The sequence below is a fragment of the Apium graveolens genome, chromosome 6, assembly GCF_009905375.1.
Source record: "Apium graveolens cultivar Ventura chromosome 6, ASM990537v1, whole genome shotgun sequence".
NCBI lineage: Eukaryota > Viridiplantae > Streptophyta > Magnoliopsida > Apiales > Apiaceae > Apium > Apium graveolens.
Genome location: NC_133652.1, coordinates 302,658,201 through 302,676,472, shown reverse-complemented (window position 1 = coordinate 302,676,472; position 18,272 = coordinate 302,658,201). Strand labels below are relative to the sequence as shown.

Genomic DNA, 18,272 nt, shown 5'->3' with positions numbered 1-18,272 from the left:
TAGCTTAATAATACGTAACATAATCATTTAAGTACTTGCTAGTCTCCGATCACCACCAACTTGTCAAAATTCATAACTTGTGCTTGTACAATTATAGGCAAAAAATCCTGATCACCCTTTACCTGTTGTGGAAAATAAAAATCAGCTGCTTTGTCTTCCACTTCCCTTATGTCTGCATATTTTAATATATCTTCATGTGTATTATTGAGTAAGAATAATACTATTTTAAGGTTTTTGTGGGGCACTGCAAATTTTGGCCCTTGAAAGCATCAAAACTGGTTCTTGAATTTGATGAAGCAATTTGTGTGATGGACTAATGGAGATTTGAGCTTTCCCATTATGGTATTGGGGCCCACTTTCAGTTTTTGTATTTAAGTTGTTGTTCCAGCTGTTACTATCAACTTCATCTTCAACTTCAACTTCACTTTGTCTTCAACAAAGGTTAGTTTCTTGGTCTTTTTGCTACTCTTAGTTTAGTATCATTTTTGCTTTGTTTATGTAAGTATTTTGTTAGATTGTTAGTTTCAGTTTGTGTTTTGATTTGTGTATCTTGATGTTTGTATGTGTAATATGTTATTATGTGCTAGTAATATTGTTCTTGAATGTACGCAGCAAGATTTTTAAGTTGACAAAGAATGGTAGTTATGGTGAATCTTGATTTACTGGATTTTTTTTTGTGTAAAATTGTTATTCTTGAATGTAGACAGCAAGATTTTGTATGGAGTAGTTGACAAAGAATGGTAATTATGGTGAATTTTGATTTACTGGATGAGCTTAATGAGCATAAAGTATGTAATTATGTCTTTATACCAGTAAATATTTTGCCAGAATGTAGAAGATGATGAATTTCTTGTTAATGCTTTGTGATCAGAATCTTTTGTTGTTATTATTTTTCGTAATGGTCTAATGGACTAATTGTCGATTACAGAAATTTAAATACTCACTCAACATGTGTGACTGCACTGAGACTTGAACCTTCGACCTCTTATTACCAAGAATAGGGGTACCTACTAGAGTACAATGTTAGGGATATTAGGTTCTTGGTTGAATTTGTTCGCCAAGTCTCTACTTTTGGGAAAGAAATGCAATTTTAGGAACTGTATAAGTAGTTATCTTATACGGCTTTTTTGGCTCTTCTGTGGTAAGTTAATTGAATTCTTATTAGAAACAATGCCCTAATAAAAAAAAGTGCCTTGATGTTTCTTTTTCTAATTTTCTTATTAACTTTTTATTGAAACTAGAAAAGAATGTCATCTTCAAGACCTGCAAACTCTTCCAGCAATCCGGGAAGAGGGAACCAAAATGCAAGGGTCGTACTGACCACATTAGACGCAAAGATCCATGCAGATTATGAGGAGTCGGGTAATTCCTTTGACTACTCAAGCTCTGTGCGAGTTACCAGTGCAGTTGGTGAAAATTCATCGATTCAGTCTAACAAGTTAACCACCGCTTACCTCCATCATATCCAAAAAGGAAAGCTTATCCAGCCCGTTGGCTGTTTGTTGGCAGTAGATGAAAAATCTTTCAAGATTATGGCATATAGTGAAAATGCTCCAGAAATGCTGACGATGGTTAGTCACGCTGTTCCAAGTGTCGGTGAACATCCAGTTCTTGGCATTGGAACTGATGTGAGAACAATCTTTACAGCCCCCAGTGCAGCTGCCTTGCAGAAGGCAGTAGGATTTGCGGATATCAATCTGTTGAATCCGATATTAGTTCACTGTAAAACATCTGGAAAACCATATTATGCAATTGCTCATAGAGTAACAAGCAGTTTGATCATTGACTTTGAGCCTGTTAAGCCCTACGAAGTCCCTATGACTGCAGCCGGGGCCCTGCAATCCTATAAGCTAGCAAGCAAAGCAGTTAACCGGTTACAGGGTTTACCTGGTGGAAGCATGGAAAGGCTTTGTGATACAATGGTACAGGAAGTTTTTGAACTTACAGGTTACGACAGGGTGATGGCTTATAAGTTTCACGATGATGATCATGGGGAGGTGACAGCTGAGGTTACGAAGCCAGGCCTTGAGCCTTATTTGGGCTTGCATTATCCAGCTACGGATGTCCCCCAGGCTGCACGATTTTTATTCCTGAAGAATAAGGTTCGTATGATCTGCGATTGCCGAGCGAAACATGTTCCTGTACTGCAAGATGATAAGCTTCCCTTTGAACTGACCTTGTGTGGGTCAACCCTCAGGGCTCCACATAGTTGCCATCTACAATACATGGAAAACATGAATTCTATTGCTTCACTAGTCATGGCAGTTGTAATTAATGATTCGGATGACGTACATGAGAGCTCAGATCGGAATAGTGTGAAGAGTAAGAAACTTTGGGGCTTAGTGGTATGCCATAACACAAGTCCAAGGTTTGTACCTTTTCCTCTTAGGTATGCTTGTGAATTTCTTGCTCAAGTTTTTGCTATTCACGTTAGCAAAGAGTTAGAATTGGAAAATCAGATAGTGGAGAAGAACATACTTCGCACTCAGACTCTGTTGTGTGATTTGCTGATGCGAGATGCTCCTCTAGGTATTGTATCACAGAGTCCAAACATGATGGATCTTGTAAAATGTGATGGTGCTGTCCTACTATATAAAAATAAGGTTTATAGATTGGGTGCTACGCCGAGTGACTACCAACTTCGGGATATCGTTTCATGGATCACTGAGTACCATACGGATTCAACGGGTTTGAGTACAGACAGCCTGTTTGATGCTGGGTACCCTGGAGCTCTTGCCCTTGGGGATGTAGTATGTGGAATGGCAGTTGTGAAGATTACTTCCCATGACATGCTTTTCTGGTTCAGGTCTCATGCTGCTGGTCATATCCGATGGGGTGGTGCAAAGCACGAGCCTGACGAGAAGGATGATGGTAGAAAGATGCACCCAAGGTCATCCTTTAAAGCTTTTCTGGAAGTTGTAAAGACAAGGAGTACAACTTGGAAGGAATTTGAGATGGATGCAATCCATTCCCTGCAGCTTATCCTGCGGAAAGCACTCAGTGATGAAAAAGCAATGGTTTTAAATGGCGACGAATTCCGTTCAAACACAGATGTAATTCATACAAAGCTCAATGACCTTAAAATTGAAGGGATACAGGAGCTAGAAGCAGTCACAAATGAAATGGTCAGGCTGATTGAAACAGCCACAGTGCCAATATTTGCGGTCGATGCAGATGAAATAGTCAATGGCTGGAACACAAAAATTGCTGAATTGACTGGTCTTCCTGTGGATCAAGCCATGGGAAAGCATTTACTCTCCCTTGTTGAAGATTCTTCAGTTGAAACAGTGGAAAAAATGTTGGCATTTGCACTGCAGGGTATGATATATCAGTATTTCATTATTAATCAACTTCTTTGGCTGGTAGTTAAATATTTATCTAAGTGTTTGTATATGTTTTTGCATAAATGTATGCAAATGGTAGTTATTGAATATTCTAAAAGAATCGCATCTTTAGTCAAGACTCGGGAAAAAAAAACAAAACATATAGATCTCCTCCTTATCAGATATCATATTGTTTTATTTTTGTTATGTGTTTTTCAGGTAAAGAAGAGCAGGGTATACAATTTGAATTCAAAACCCATGGATCTAGGGAAGACTCGGTTCCAATTAGTCTAGTTGTTAATGCTTGTGCGAGTAGGGGTCTCCACGACAATGTTGTTGGTGTATGTTTTGTGGCCCAAGATGTTACCAGTCATAAGACCATCATGGATAAATTTACACGGATTCAAGGAGATTATAAAGCTATAGTGCAAAATCCAAATCCATTAATTCCCCCAATATTCGGCACAGATGAATTTGGCTGGTGTTCTGAGTGGAATCAAGCTATGACAGAATTGTCTGGATGGCGTAGAGAGGATGTTATGAATAAAATGCTTCTTGGGGAGATATTTGGAATTCAAACTTCATGTTGTCATCTGAAAAGTAAGGAGGCGTTCGTGAATCTCGGGGTTGTATTAAACAATGCTTTGATGGGTCAGACATCTGAAAAGATTTGTTTCAGCTTCTTTGCACGGGACGGGAAGTATGTAGAGTGCCTGCTCTGTGCAAGCAAAAAGTTAGATGGAGAGGGTACAGTTACTGGGATCTTTTGCTTTTTGCAATTAGCAAGCCAAGAGCTTCAGCAAGCACTTCATATACAACGCTTAACAGAACAGACTGCTGTGAAGAGACTGAAAACATTAGCTTATTTGAGAAGGCAAGCTAAAAATCCTCTTTGTGGTATCAATTTTATTCGGGAAAAGTTGGAAGAGATTGGCATGGGAGAAGAGCAAACGAAACTTCTGCGTACGAGTGTCCATTGCCAGCGTCAACTCAACAAAATACTTGACGACACTGATCTTGATAGCATCATTGACGGGTACGTTCTATTTGACTTTGTTGCAATGAGTAGATTTGCCATATAAATCTGTTAGATGAACTCATGAACTGCTCTCCCAAATCTGTAAAGAGTTGAGAGGAGACATTATGTGGACCATACACTTTCAACACAAACATTTATATGTATATATGCATCACTAAACATACACCAAAAACAGTATCTAGCACAGATCTCCGCAAATTGCTCAAAAAATCCTGCATGAAGGAGTTACATTTGGATAGATGGGGTTGACATGAACCCCTCTGACTTGAACTGTCGTAAAGGTTGTTAAATATAACTGGCAATGTAAATGGTGTAAATTTCAGTTTAGATGTTGTTATAGTTTAAATTGAATAGATACTCAAGGAGTACTAGTTTGAACTTGATGCTTCAGAACCTAAATACTTGTGCTCAAATGGATTTTCATGTGCCTTGTCGTGTTAGTTCCTATTTAACTATCTTTCATTGTGGAACTACATTATGTAGTTGCTCATTAGGTACATTATGTAGTTGCTCATTAGGTACAAAGAAGTGTCACGAGTTCTATCATTCTTAACTTATACTTTTATACTCCAACTTCGACAGGTATTTGGACCTGGAAATGTCAGAGTTCAGGCTTCATGATGTATACGTTGCATCTAGGAGTCAAGTTTTGATGAGGAGCAATGGAAAGGCTATTCAAGTAGTTGATAATTTCTCTAAAGAGATGATGTCTGAAACTTTGTACGGAGATAGTCTCAGGCTTCAGCAAGTCCTTGCTGATTTCATGTCGGTTTGTGTGAATCTTACTCCAGTTGGTGGTCACCTTGGCATTTCAGTCACTCTAACGAAGGATAATTTGGGGCAATCTGTTCAACTTGTGCGTTTGGAATTCAGGTATATATATCTGATATCTTGTATATATTGAACTGCTTAATAATACGCACACCTCTTTTCAATATTTTGGCATATTTACTGAGTGTTGGTCCTTAAGTAAATTTATATAGAATATATAGATAAAGAAAAGAGCCGTTCCTAATTTCCATAAATTCACATACTTCGTAAAATAAAATTGTGAAAGTCTCTTGTTACTTAAGTCATCTTTGACCTAACATCTGTTTCAAACAGAGAAGCACGTTGGTCCATTAGGAAAATATGGTTTATGTTTACAGTAGAGACAAGGTTGAAAATGAAGCTTTTACACAGTTTCGCCAAAAAAAGCATGAATTTTAAAATGTGGAGTAACCAACTTTTTCACAGATTTGTAGGGGCCTCTCCATTAACTAGTAATCCTGATACTATTCAGAATTTTGAAAGACAACTGGGTGTGCTTTTTTACTGTGAAACCGACCAATAAATGCATATCTGATAAGTTCTTACAAGTAATTTATTTTTATCTTTTTGTCGGAAGTTCTAACACGTAATTGACAATGCAACACATTCGGTTGTTTTTTCTTTTGGTTCGTTAAAAGCATTGAAGTGCTGATAGGGTTCCAAATGTGTATACCTCCCCTCTCCCCTTTTTCCAACAAAAAAAATGTAAAAATTTTATGTCATTAATCAATCTATAAAGCTTTTAAAATTGGGTTTGCCTTCTATACTGAGATATATTTATGCCTTTGAAAACATGTCATCACTTATTAGTATTTCCTTTCTTGATGCAGGATAACGCATGCTGGAGCTGGGGTACCAGAAGACTTGTTGAGCCAGATGTTCGGAAGTGAGTCTGAAACATCTGAGGAGGGCATAAGTTTGCTGATTAGCAGAAAATTGGTGAAGCTCATGAATGGAGATGTTCATTATCTGAGGGAGGCCGGGAAGTCCACTTTCATAATCACCGTTGAACTTGCTGCAACTAGTAAGCGCGAATCTTAAAATTAGAACCAGAGAAACGAGTTTTCTTCGAATCCCAATTGCAGTGAGTAGTGGTAGCTTAATGCTGTGCCATACGCTACTCTATGTTGTGCTTTGTTATGTACTTTTGAATTGAAGCCAGTTGAGGGTTTGTGTATATGCTGAATAATTGGTAGATTAACATGAAGAACTTTCTTTGAATGAATATCTTTAAATAGTATCATCATGAGTTGCATTTTGTTAAATTTTTCAAGTCTTTCGAGCCAGCAGGTTGGGAACTTGGTTGACACTTGACATAGTGTTTTTTGAGTTCTCCGACGCTCTGTTTCTTTGACTGGAAATAAACATAATTTTAGTCATAATATACTCCTGCCCCTACAATGATCATAGCGTCCGAGTGTTGAATAACATAATAGCATAAGATTTTGTTGGACCCTTTCTTAATGTTATGCCCAAAATTTAGTACAAGCAATATTCGGGTCAAATTCGGGTCAATATAACTTAATTTGGACGGATGCCAAGGAAATGGATTTTCGTGGACGGGCTGGCGCCAGCCAAACTCCTTGGACAGCTTGGCTCGCGCCAAAACCCTTGGACAGGGCAAGAACTTACCTTTGGACAAGTTAGGGCGAGCCCTAAATGTTTGATTGACAGATTTCTTGGACGAATTTCTCGGACATAATTATTTTGACAGATTCATACCTTGGATTTTCATGGACGGGGTTAAGGCGAGTCCTAACCGTTTAAATAAGTTAGGGCACACCCTATAATGTAGAATGATAAAAGAAGAGATCGAAGGATGATGGCATAAAGCGGCGCCAACATACAGAAATGTTTGGGCGCGCCCTTAACTTCTACTTGGCAAAATGCAACTTTGACATGCTACTTGGACGGACTCTTTGGATACTTCAGGAGGACAATGGAAGATTTTACTGACATATTTTTTGCAGGTACTCTATTGAAGAACTTTTTCCTGTAATGCAACCACCAGGAAGACGGTGTTCGTGATCAGAGACCTCCAGGGGTATGCCTGGACGGAAGACATCCTCATGTAGTCAATGAGTGTCCTCATTGGGGATGTAGGGTAAATTTTGGTATGTGCTTTGGGAGCTCTGTCTCTGTAGTCAACGGGTGTCCTCCACTTTGCACCCAAAAGTTTGGGATCACTTGTCCTGCAATCTGGCAGGGGCTCATTATCCGGGGGACAAGGATGAGTCCAACATATGGGGTGAACCACGGCTATACCTGCGTTGGCAGACTAGAGAAACAACTGGTAGTGGAGGGTTATCCTCGACCGGGGAGATGCCTTATCCGCGAAGTCTCGAAGCCGCGGACGAGCCTTGGGCCTTAGTGGCTGGCCTCATCGGCTGACATTCCTAAACCTAGTAGAAGACGGTTTCCAGTGGGTTTCCTATTAGGTTTCTTGTTCCCAAAAACTACGTTGGCTTGATTCCCTGTAAATAGGGATACACAGGCAAATTACAAGGGGTTGGGAGCGAGAGCCTTAAGGAGCCACCACCAACCCGAAGTAATCTCAGCCCCCAATTCATCACAACCACCACACTCCGCTCACTTTTCCGTCGAAGAACCACCATCGTAGATCTTGATTCCGGCGACGAACCTCAAATTTTGTTATTAACAAATTCCTCCATCAACACTTACCTTATTTCCTGAGATCCTCATCTTACTTTAGCACGTTAAGGTTTTAGAGAGACAGGAAAATTACTCGTCTTCCTTTAGCACGTTAAAATTTTAGAGAGACACGGAAACTAATGGGAATGTCCTTTTATACTTTAAAAGGGTAACTTTGATAACTTATTTATTGTTACGGTATTCAAATTAATATTTATTATACGGGTTGTCTAGTGTGTCTGTGCGCACACATTGAGCACTAACTTTTATGAATTTCGAGTGTTTTTATTAATGAAGTTGTTGTTAATGCAGGGGTTTAAAAACTTCTATGATAAAAAGATCAATCAAAATTTGACACATCAATTCTTATTGATTGTCCATGAGCACATCACATAAATTTGTTTATTATATAGTGTAAACAAATACTCTATCAATCTTATGTGTATAGTATTGTTGATTACGAAATTTTGAAAAGTAATGTGGAAGAAGGGAAATAGATCAAATCAAATGGGCCAAAATGTATTTTAGGCCATCTGCAAGAGTGATCTATTGGCCTAAATTTGGATTAAAATCAAGTTTTGTAATTGTCGCATGGCCCACACGATTTTGGAATAAAAATGTATTACAAGATATAATAACGACGTGCATTATTATGCATAATATGATCATTGAAGATGAACGTGATTTGAGTGCTTCAATTCAAGAGCCGATCGAAATTCCAGATCCAGAAGTTGAGACGGTTGAAAATGATGAAAATGCTCGATTTCAACAATTTCTTGGACGATATCGAAAAATAAAAAATAAAGAAGCTCATATTACTCTTCGAGATGCATTAATCGAGCATTTGTGAGAACAATATACTAATTCCGAGTAGTTTATATTTGTTATTTTTCTTTTAGTTAATTAAATATAATATTAATTTTTCTTCATTTTTCTCGTTTAAGTGTAATATTTTTCTAATTTAATAAATTTATTTAGTTTGAAATTAAGACGATCTTATTCATTTGGCGTCCACTTAAATTAATAGGTATGTAAATTAATATCAATATATTAAAATAACAATATACTAATTGTTGAAAGAATAAAATATTGATATATGAATTTGGACCAAAATTTAAACCGAACTGTTAGAATAGAGAATTGTTTCGGTCCAAATTTAGGTCAAGATTTAGGCAAAAAAATATGATAACTCTTGGAGTTGCCCTTAGTAGTTTACTCTTGGAGTAGTTTTTCTCTATTTTTCAACTCCTAAGTACATATTTAGGGGACTTACCTGAATATTATATTTTTAATCCTGAATACTATATTTTTAATGGTAAATATGTATTTTTTTTAAAATAAAATCTATAATTACAATAATACCCCTCTTGCATTTACATTAAAAAACACTTTATACTCACCTAAGTCATGTTGTAGGGACATCATTCTCTAAAAATTATTTGCATTTCTAATAATTATATTTGTAATCATTATTCTAGTAAATTTTATCGTTCATAATAAAATGATGTAAGTTATTTTCTTTTTAATTTTATAGTTTTTTATAATTAAACTTTATTTTTTTAACTTTTAAAACTATAAGCTAAAAGTGACACTCTAAATTTCTCGTCTGACTCTATCACCGGGTATAATGATATGAGCGAAAGTCTTTTGAGTTGGACGAGTCAATTATAAATTTACATCAAAATGCTATTAAGTCCTTATTTTAGTAAACATCTCCAATCATGCGAAATACAACTCCGTTAAAATAAAATAAACCGTAAAGAAATTTATTCCGATTCCATTAATCGGGTTGAAATTCATGATTCAAACCATACCTCACAATCATATATTGCATGCATATGAACTAAAAATGTTGTTATATGCACAAGATACATATATGACATATGTTAACTTAAAAATTTTAAACAAAATTAATTTAAGTTTAACCCTTTACCCATCAACAAACAACCATCTCCAAAATTCTTTACTTCCCCATCACCTTTACCTTATAAATAACCTTCCCTACCAGTCTACCACCTTTCAACACATCTCTACTTCAACATTTCACATTTTTCTTTGTTTGTGTCTCATTCTTTACATCACCCCTTTTCTCAACACACACACATCATCATCATGTGTAATTTTGATAAATTTTTTGTGGTGATGTTGGTGGCAACTGCCATTTTGTTCAACTCTGTTTCAGCAGATCCTGAGTTGCTTCAAGATGTTTGTGTTGCTGATCTTACCTCAGGTTTTTTAAACTTTACATGCCTAACATCTTAAATACATTTCTTCATTCTTTCTTTTATTTAATTTGGAAATTGTTTCTTGAAATTTACATACTCATATATATGATTATTTTCTTCGTAGTTCACGATCAGTTTGATTCGAGATTTGTTATTCTATAACAAAATTCTCATGAAATACTAATTTTATCAGGTTGACTAGAATGTCATATATGTTTTTGCATAACATATATACAAAATAATACATTTTGCAATGTTCAAGTTCCGTTTGAAACTCGAATTAGTCCATAGAACTCAATTTTTTTGCATTGATTCTTTCAGTTTTATTGATTCTCATTTCATCATCTTTTTAGTTTTGAGTTTTAGACTTTTTTGCTGTGAGGAGTGCTAGGTACCCCAAATATCTTCCCAAAAAATTTACCAAATGACGTGGCTGACACATGGCTGATTTTGATTCGTAAGCGCATATAAATGCACGCGGGGTCTCATATTATTATTAGAAAGGTTGCCAAATATTCATATGACACATCAGATTTGGGAAATTTTTTGGTGTAAAAATTTGGGGTATCTAGCATTTTTCTTTTGCCAATTTGTTGAGGATTTAGGCCTGTTCAAATTTCATTTACAAATTCTTATTGTTTCAGTTTTGCCATTTATGAGTTCATGGCTTATCTCTATTCTTCTTTCTTGAACAACAATAATTAATGTTTCTATCTACTTAACCTAAGAATTTATTCATCTTAAATTAGTTAGATAGTAGGATTTTGTTCATATCTGCATGTATTATGCCAATATTAACTGTAAGTCTGACAAAGCTAATACTTAGTAGTTAGGCTGTATCCACTTTTCTTGTTTCTTTCTTAATGTTAGTATTGGTCTTATGTATTTAACATTCTACTATTAAAGCATCCATTTTGAAACTCTTAATTAAAAGGGTAGTTAGATAAAGCAAACTTAGGTCCAAATGCACTTATGATCCCGATTACAGGTGAGTAAGACTTGCACATAGGTCTAAACACAGTTATAGCCCTGGTTATAGGCGAGTAAAACTTGCGCATAGGTACTCAAAACTCAAGGGTATAAGTTGGTAGAATATCCGGAGTATATGTATGTTAGGTTCTCGAAAACTGAATTTGACTTGGGCCCCGTATAACTCAGGGCCGACCTTGTCCAAATGTGTTTGCAGCTCAACCTTATGTCCATATATGGTTGTTTAGGAATGTTAGGAACTTTTTCAACTTGTGAACTACTATGCATTATAGACAATGAATTGTTAACATGAGGTTTCGATTATATTCAAGCTATTTAATTTTCTGTCTGAACAGGTGTTAAGATAAATGGATTTGCCTGCAAAGAGAACTTCACAGCTGATGATTTCTTCTTCGCGGGATTGTCCAGGCCAGGACTCACCAACAACAAATTTGGTTCACTGGTGACTGCAGCCAATGTGCAAATGATCCCTGGACTGAACACACTCGGTGTCTCACTTTCACGCATAGACTTTGCCCCTGGTGGCCTGAACCCGCCTCACACTCACCCTCGTGCCACAGAAATCGCGTTCTTGCTGTATGGAGAGCTTGAGGTTGGATTCATTACGACAACAAATACCCTCTACACCAAGACCATTAAGACCGGTGAAATCTTTGTGTTTCCTAGAGGACTTGTCCACTTCCAAAAGAACAATGGCAGGGTACCTGCTGCAGCTATTGTTGCGTTTAGTAGTCAATTGCCTGGCACACAATCCATTGGCGCCACATTGTTTTCTGCAGTGCCACCAGTACCAGATTATGTGTTGGCACAAGCATTCCAAGTTGGCCCCCAAGATGTTCAGAGAATCAAGTCAGGATTTGCATCAAAGTAATGTTGATTTAACATTTTAAGTACAAAATCAGTTTAATGTTTTTTTGAAAAGATCCGTGATATCAGTTGTTTAGTAGACGAGGTTTACTAAAATCTCTTGTGTGTTGAAGATCTTTAACTTGTTTAAAAAATTTCTTCTCTTAATAGTAATAATAGTGTGCGAAGTTAATGTTCTTGGTGAAGAAACCATGGTGAATTTCTCACTACTATGTCCATATAGAAGGTGTTAAGTACCAGTCGCACTAAAATCTTAAGGTGTCAGAGAAATGCCCGAACATGATCTTATACTCTTTAACAGAAGGAAGTAGTGTGGGAGAAGTGACTTGGTATAGACTCCGCTAAATTTCAAACAAATAACAACAGAGGGGGTGTTGTCATTGATCCCAGAAGTGGATATACGCTTTCAAAACGAAACGTGAGAGATCACGAGTTGTCATTGAGTGTGACTTTTAAATTTAATTAAAAGTGACAGTGAAAGTTAATGAGCCTGCATCTAAGCTCACATGTAAAAGAGACGTTTAAGCCTTATATATTGTAACATGTCTGAAAATACAATGCAGCTTGCTTGGAAATGTAATGCACAAGCTAATTTGAGGCGTAACATCTTATATATGTCAGCATCCTTCATTCACATTGAAGGTGGAATATCGTAAAATGCCCTTATAACATTCTGTTTTCAGTATTCTACGACAAAAGCCTTCGAGTTCATGACCAACTTTGGCACATTAAACCTCCTATACATGCTTCTGGATGGAGATGATCAAAGAAACATGTCTGGGAATGACATTTAATAGAACTAAGTACAGACAAAGTTTAACGATCTTAACAACTTTGAGACGACAACAATGATTGGCATTTGGTTTTTTTAACTCCAGAGTCTCCGACCCTAACTTGCCAAGAGCTCGAAAACAGGGAAGAATATCTCTCCCTGATATATATAAATAATTTTGTGCTAGCTGGGAGTACTCTCAGCCTACTCAAATATGCTTGTTTGTTTACCTAAAGAATCTTGAGAAAGGCTCACACAGCTAATTGAGTAAACTTTTGGCCTCTTTTGCATAAAAAATGATGTCAATTTCTTCTCTTTATCTCATGTCTAATGACTAATGCTTATATTATATTTCTACAAACAAGTTTATCATATGTATAATAAGTAGATTGTACTAGAAATGTTTCCCTCCAATGCATATTTTATTCGAAATTTTGTACTAGAGCAATTTGGATTAGTATAAATCCAGTATGACATATATATGTTGAAATGTATCTCAGTGCATGTGTGTTTATAAAATTGTTGTAGAGAGGGATGATTTGTTGTTTAGGCGATTGATCCTATGCGAAATTCGTTTAACACAATGTGTCTTCTGGCCTTTATCACAAGGTAGCAGCACCTATATATCAAAGCAGACATGAGTATTTAGTTTGTATCAGCTAGCTATACCTTGCATTGCTCTTGATCATTCCTTGGCTGATATGGCAAGACATGTTTGCTTAGATTACTTTTTTTAATTTTCCGCTTTTGTGTTTTGTTGTCTGATAATTGTGTTACAAATGTGGAAACAGGCGGAGAAAGAGGTCAAGGGAGCTGCAGACAAGTATCTCAGCCCATGGAACATCAATAAAGAGAAAGGGGGATTCAGAGCCGCCTCCTTCGTTTATGGTATGTTTCTATTAACCATCAACAGCTACCATAGTAGCCCTTTTGTTCAGTTTGGTTAGACAGAGAGGAATCAAGAAAAGAGGTGAACTAAAGAGGGATGGTTTTAAGTTATTGCTACTTTGTTGTTGTAGGGTTTGTGTTTCTGGATAATATAGGATTTATCGCGAACATGGTAAGCATGGTGCTGTACTTCACATTAGTGATGCACTTCAACCTCTCTGGTGGATCCACTACACTCACCAACTTCATGGGCTGTACTTTCTTGCTCTCTCTCATCGGTGGCTTCATCTCGGACACTTACATCAACAGATTCCACACTTGCCTTTTATTTGGCATCCTCGAAGTTCTGGTACATTTACATAAAATGCTTGTTGTACCTGGCATTTCAGTCTACTGATTCAACAGTCACTCATAATTCCAAATAGAAAGGCTTTGATAGTTATCATTTAAGGACTTCTTTTTAATCTTTTTGCATACATAAACTGCAGGGTTTGGCATTGGTGACCATTCAAGCTCGCTATAAAAGTTTACAACCTGATTCTTGTAAAATTGAAGAATCAAGTTGTTTAAAAGGTGGTATTTCTGTGATGTTTTATGGTTCTCTTGCACTACTAGCACTTGGTAGTGGTGGTGTCAGGGGTGCCCTTCCAGCACTTGGAGCTGACCAATTCGACGCCAAGGATCCCAAAAAAGCCGAGGCTCTTGCATCCTACTTCAACTATCTTGTTCTTGCCACCAGTGCTGGTGCATGTATTGGAGTCACCTTTGTTGTGTATCTTAGCATGCATGTTCACTGGTATTGGGGATTTTTCGTGGCCACCGTTCTTTCCTGCATTGCTTTCGTTGTTCTTTACATTGGCCAGCCTTTCTATCGCCTCCAAGTACCCGAAGACAGCCCTCTTGTTAAAGTCCTACAGGTCTTCTTCTCTTAAAAATGCTTTAACTATCCAACAAGTTCCATCTTTTTTTACCAGAAACTCACAAATTAAACAGTTGCAATGTTTGTTTTGTCACAGGTTATAGTTGTGGCCATTAAGAATAGAAAATTGTCATTAGCAGAGAACTCTGGTGAACTACATGAGGTGAGTGAAAAAGAATCAGAACTTTCAGCTGATCCCAGAATACCACACACCAAACAATTCAGGTAAGCCTAACAGTCGAGTTCGCGAGTCCTGTCCAAGATTGCCACCCTAAATTCAGACAGCACTTGTTAATATCTTTGTTTTTATTCAACTTGTGATGTGGTCTTTTCAGCTGGCTAGACAAGGCTGCAATTCTGAGGAAGGAATCAAAACAAGATCCTGCAGCCTTAACTGGATGGACAATTTGCACAGTGACACAAGTTGAAGAAGTAAAGATTATAACAAGAATGTTGCCTATTATTTTTAGTACCATAATCATGAACACATGCTTGGCTCAACTGCAGACATTCTCAGTTGAACAAGGCTTCATAATGGACAGATTTCTGGGCTCTTTCCAAATTGAAGCTCCAACAATTCCTGTCATACCTCTTTTCTTCATGTGCATTCTCATTCCCCTCTACGAGTATGTTTTCGTGCCATTTGCACGTAAATTTACCAACCATCCTACTGGCATTACCCAACTCCAACGTGTCGGAGTTGGGCTAATTCTATCAGTGGTATCAATGGCAGTAGCAGGCATTGTTGAAGTAAAAAGACGAAACTATGCTCTTGACCACCCTGGAGAGTCTATCAGCATTTTCTGGCTTTCGCTTCAGTTTGGCATTTTCGGTATTGCTGATATGTTCACTCTAGTAGGCCTTCTGGAGTTCTTCTACAGGGAGGCCCCCATCAAAATGAGGTCTTTATCGACCTCGTTTACATGGATTTCGTTGTCGTTCGGGTACTTCTTGAGCACCATTTTTGTCAATGTGATCAACTCTGTCACAAAGAAAGTAACACCAAGCAAAAAAGGATGGTTGCATGGACAAGATCTTAATGCTAACAACTTGGATCTCTTTTACTGGTTTTTAGCCATTCTTAGTTGCTTGAACTTTATCAATTATCTCTATTGGGCCAACTGGTACAAGTACAAAACAGAACAAGTTATGTTTGAGCCCAGGGCCCAAGAATCAGTATCCACAAGTGCTGCTTTCCTAATAAAAAAGAATGATGGCAAAGCTGGAAAAGAGTAAAAGCTGTTTGCATCTTTTACGATGGATGGTTCGGGACAAACGTATACTAATGCATGCAGTAATACGGGCTTCATGTATTTACAACAAAAACTTTAATTTATCGCTGCATATGCTATAACATATGTTTGTCGTAGACCAGTCCCATATTTAGAAGGGTTGTTACGGTAGTCTAATTTCTATTTTTCTCGTCTCTGAAACGTAAAATTTTGTAATGTGCAATGCTCTGAACATGCCTAATGGTTCTTTAAGCTTACTGACCTGAGTTTATGGATGTTCTTACAATAAGATTAGTTATTGAATTCTCAATTTAATCGAATAGATTATGTACTGATGCGCAAAAAATGCATAATTTAAATGATGATAATGCAAATATAATGCATTGAAGATGTGGAAATGAGAACTAGAAGCTATTATTATTTGAATCTGTTTTACAAACTTAACCTACTTATGAAGAAGAAGAATAGAGTCTTATACACACTACTACAATTTAACCTACTTATGATGAAGAAGAATAGAGTCTTATACACACTACTACTACTTTTGTCACTTTCTCAATGATTATATATACTACAAATTGTATCCACAGAAATTGTAATAGAATGCCTGAGCTTTAATTAGCTGAGCTGGGCATTAGCTGGCAAAGATGAGGTGGTTGAACGTATAGGACCAACACCCCCCTCAAGTTAGGTATTGCAGGAGACTGGGGATCATGAAATCCTAACTTAAAAAGAAGCTCTTTGAAATGTGGAGAAGGCAAAATCTTAGTAAACACATCAGCAAGTTGACTAAGAGTAGATAAATACGTGAGTTGAATTAAGCCCTGCATAACTTTGTCCTCGTAAAATGACAGTCAATCTCAATATGCTTCGTACGTTCATGAAATACATGATTTTTTGCTATATATAGTGCGGACTGATTGTCACAGTGAAGAGTAACCATCGTAAGACCTGAAACACCCAATTCTTCCAATAAACGAATAAGCCAAATGACCTTAGAAGAAGCAACCGCCATTGCCCTGTATTCAGCCTCGGAAGAGGACTTAGAAATGGTACTTTGTTTCTTGGATTTCTGGTGAATTACCTAATTGAAGAACATATCCTGTAATAGATTTTCTTGAATTAGAACAAGTAGCTCAATCAGAATCAGTAAAAGCTGAAGCTTTATATCAGTATTTGCTTTACGCAGAATACCCTGACCAACAGTATGTGCCACATATCGAAGAGTGTGTGTTAAAGTAGCAAAATGAGTAGTACAAGGACTGTGCATAAATTGACTAAGAGACTGCACAACATAGGCTAAATCAGGACGAGTAGTTGTTAAGAAATTTAATTTCCCAACAAGAGACCTATAGTCATCAGGATTTGGCAAAAAACACCATCACCAGCTGAAAGTTTCGGATTTAAAGGCAATGGAGTAGTAGCCTTCTTGGTAAGATCAAGAGCACTATTATCAAGTAGCTCATGAGTAAACTTCTTTTGACTCAAAAATATACTAGTAGAGAGATAGCTGACCTCTATGCCAATAAAATAGTTTAATCTGCCCAAGGTCTTTAATACCAAAAGACTGATGCAAAAAAACTTTAAGTGCAGAAATAGCTTCCTGATCAGTACCTGTCAAGATAACATCATCTACATATACTGCCGCAATGCAGATTAAACCAGCAGTCTTTCAGATATAGAGACTATAATCATTTTTTGATTGAATAAAACCTTGAAGAATAAGGGTATGAGTCACTTTGGAATGCCACTCTCTGGAAGCCTGCTTAAGCCCATAAATTGATTTCCTGAGTCTGCAAACCTTATTAAAAGGATTAGGAACACCATCTGGCACTTTCATATACACTTACTCGGATAGATCACCATGTAAAAATGCATTGTTCACATCGAGTTGATGAACAAACCAATCAGAAGAAGCAACAATAGCTAGAATACACCTAATAGTAGCCATTTTAACCACATGAGAGAAAGTCTCCTCATAATCAATACCATATTTTTGGTTAAAACCCTTGGCTACTAAACGGGCCTTGCATCTCTCTAATGTTCCATCTGCTTTAAGTTTAACTTTATATACCCATTTAGAACCAATTACCTTTTTTCCTTTAGGTAAATCAGTCAATTCACAAGTATTGTTAGCAGATAAAGCTACTAATTCTTTGTTCATTGCTTCAATCCAAAGAGGATGTTGTGAAGCTTCTTAATAGGAGGAAGGTTCAATTATATCACATATCTTGGAGATAAAACATTTCTTTTCACAAGGAAGGTCAGAAAATTGTACTAGATTACACCAATGATTAGACTGCAAAACTGTTTTGCAGTAAGAATCTTTTAAGTATTCAGGAGGCTTATGATTTCTGGTTGACTGTCTTAAAGAAGACAGATAAGTATCAAGAACAGAAGTACTGATATCATGCACTAAAGAAGGGTCAGTGGAAGAATTACTATCAGTATCATGAGTATTTGAAGAATTGGGAGTATTTGAGAAATCAATGTGAGAATTCAAATTTGGACTGTTAGTATCAACTGAACTAGTGTTTCCATTAGAACAAGGAAAC

The 18,272-nt window shown here is 36.9% G+C and overlaps 4 protein-coding genes across 4 annotated transcripts; 3 read left to right on the top strand and 1 right to left on the bottom strand.

The window, feature by feature from the left end:
• Positions 1-80: 80 nt before the first annotated feature.
• On the top strand, positions 81-6,412 carry LOC141668613 (phytochrome A). The gene is made up of 5 exons (XM_074475566.1): positions 81-441; positions 1,242-3,318; positions 3,543-4,359; positions 4,945-5,235; positions 6,003-6,412. The coding sequence occupies exons 2-5, from the start codon at positions 1,248-1,250 to the stop codon at positions 6,211-6,213; spliced, it is 3,390 nt and encodes a 1,129-aa protein (XP_074331667.1). The 5' UTR covers positions 81-441; positions 1,242-1,247; the 3' UTR covers positions 6,214-6,412.
• A 3,430-nt stretch (positions 6,413-9,842) lies between these two features.
• On the top strand, positions 9,843-12,083 carry LOC141668614 (germin-like protein subfamily 2 member 1). Its single transcript, XM_074475567.1, has 2 exons — positions 9,843-10,054; positions 11,375-12,083. The coding sequence occupies exons 1-2, from the start codon at positions 9,937-9,939 to the stop codon at positions 11,908-11,910; spliced, it is 654 nt and encodes a 217-aa protein (XP_074331668.1). The 5' UTR covers positions 9,843-9,936; the 3' UTR covers positions 11,911-12,083.
• Positions 12,084-13,457: 1,374 nt separating this feature from the next.
• On the top strand, positions 13,458-15,721 carry LOC141666343 (protein NRT1/ PTR FAMILY 4.5-like). The gene is made up of 5 exons (XM_074472334.1): positions 13,458-13,566; positions 13,698-13,915; positions 14,055-14,483; positions 14,583-14,710; positions 14,821-15,721. The coding sequence occupies exons 1-5, from the start codon at positions 13,458-13,460 to the stop codon at positions 15,719-15,721; spliced, it is 1,785 nt and encodes a 594-aa protein (XP_074328435.1).
• A 159-nt stretch (positions 15,722-15,880) lies between these two features.
• On the bottom strand, positions 15,881-17,881 carry LOC141666342 (uncharacterized). The gene is made up of 4 exons (XM_074472333.1): positions 17,568-17,881; positions 17,095-17,257; positions 16,658-16,801; positions 15,881-15,979 (listed from the first exon to the last, which is right to left on the bottom strand). The coding sequence occupies exons 1-4, from the start codon at positions 17,879-17,881 to the stop codon at positions 15,881-15,883; spliced, it is 720 nt and encodes a 239-aa protein (XP_074328434.1).
• Between the last annotated feature and the right edge of the window lie 391 nt (positions 17,882-18,272).

Coding starts and splice junctions, on each gene's coding strand:
- LOC141668613 (XM_074475566.1), top strand. CDS start 1,248: ATGTCATCTTCAAGACCTGCAAACTCTTCCAGCAATCCGGGAAGAGGG. Junction 3,319..3,542: donor GTTGGCATTTGCACTGCAGG/GTATGATATATC, acceptor TGTGTTTTTCAG/GTAAAGAAGAGCAGGGTATA. Junction 5,236..6,002: donor CTTGTGCGTTTGGAATTCAG/GTATATATATCT, acceptor TTCTTGATGCAG/GATAACGCATGCTGGAGCTG.
- LOC141668614 (XM_074475567.1), top strand. CDS start 9,937: ATGTGTAATTTTGATAAATTTTTTGTGGTGATGTTGGTGGCAACTGCC. Junction 10,055..11,374: donor TGTTGCTGATCTTACCTCAG/GTTTTTTAAACT, acceptor CTGTCTGAACAG/GTGTTAAGATAAATGGATTT.
- LOC141666343 (XM_074472334.1), top strand. CDS start 13,458: ATGTGGAAACAGGCGGAGAAAGAGGTCAAGGGAGCTGCAGACAAGTAT. Junction 13,916..14,054: donor TTGGCATCCTCGAAGTTCTG/GTACATTTACAT, acceptor CATAAACTGCAG/GGTTTGGCATTGGTGACCAT. Junction 14,711..14,820: donor CCACACACCAAACAATTCAG/GTAAGCCTAACA, acceptor TGGTCTTTTCAG/CTGGCTAGACAAGGCTGCAA.
- LOC141666342 (XM_074472333.1), bottom strand. CDS start 17,881: ATGAACAAAGAATTAGTAGCTTTATCTGCTAACAATACTTGTGAATTG. Junction 17,258..17,567: donor TTACATGGTGATCTATCCGA/GTAAGTGTATAT, acceptor GACCTTGGGCAG/ATTAAACTATTTTATTGGCA. Junction 15,980..16,657: donor GTGTTTCAGGTCTTACGATG/GTTACTCTTCAC, acceptor CCATAAACTCAG/GTCAGTAAGCTTAAAGAACC.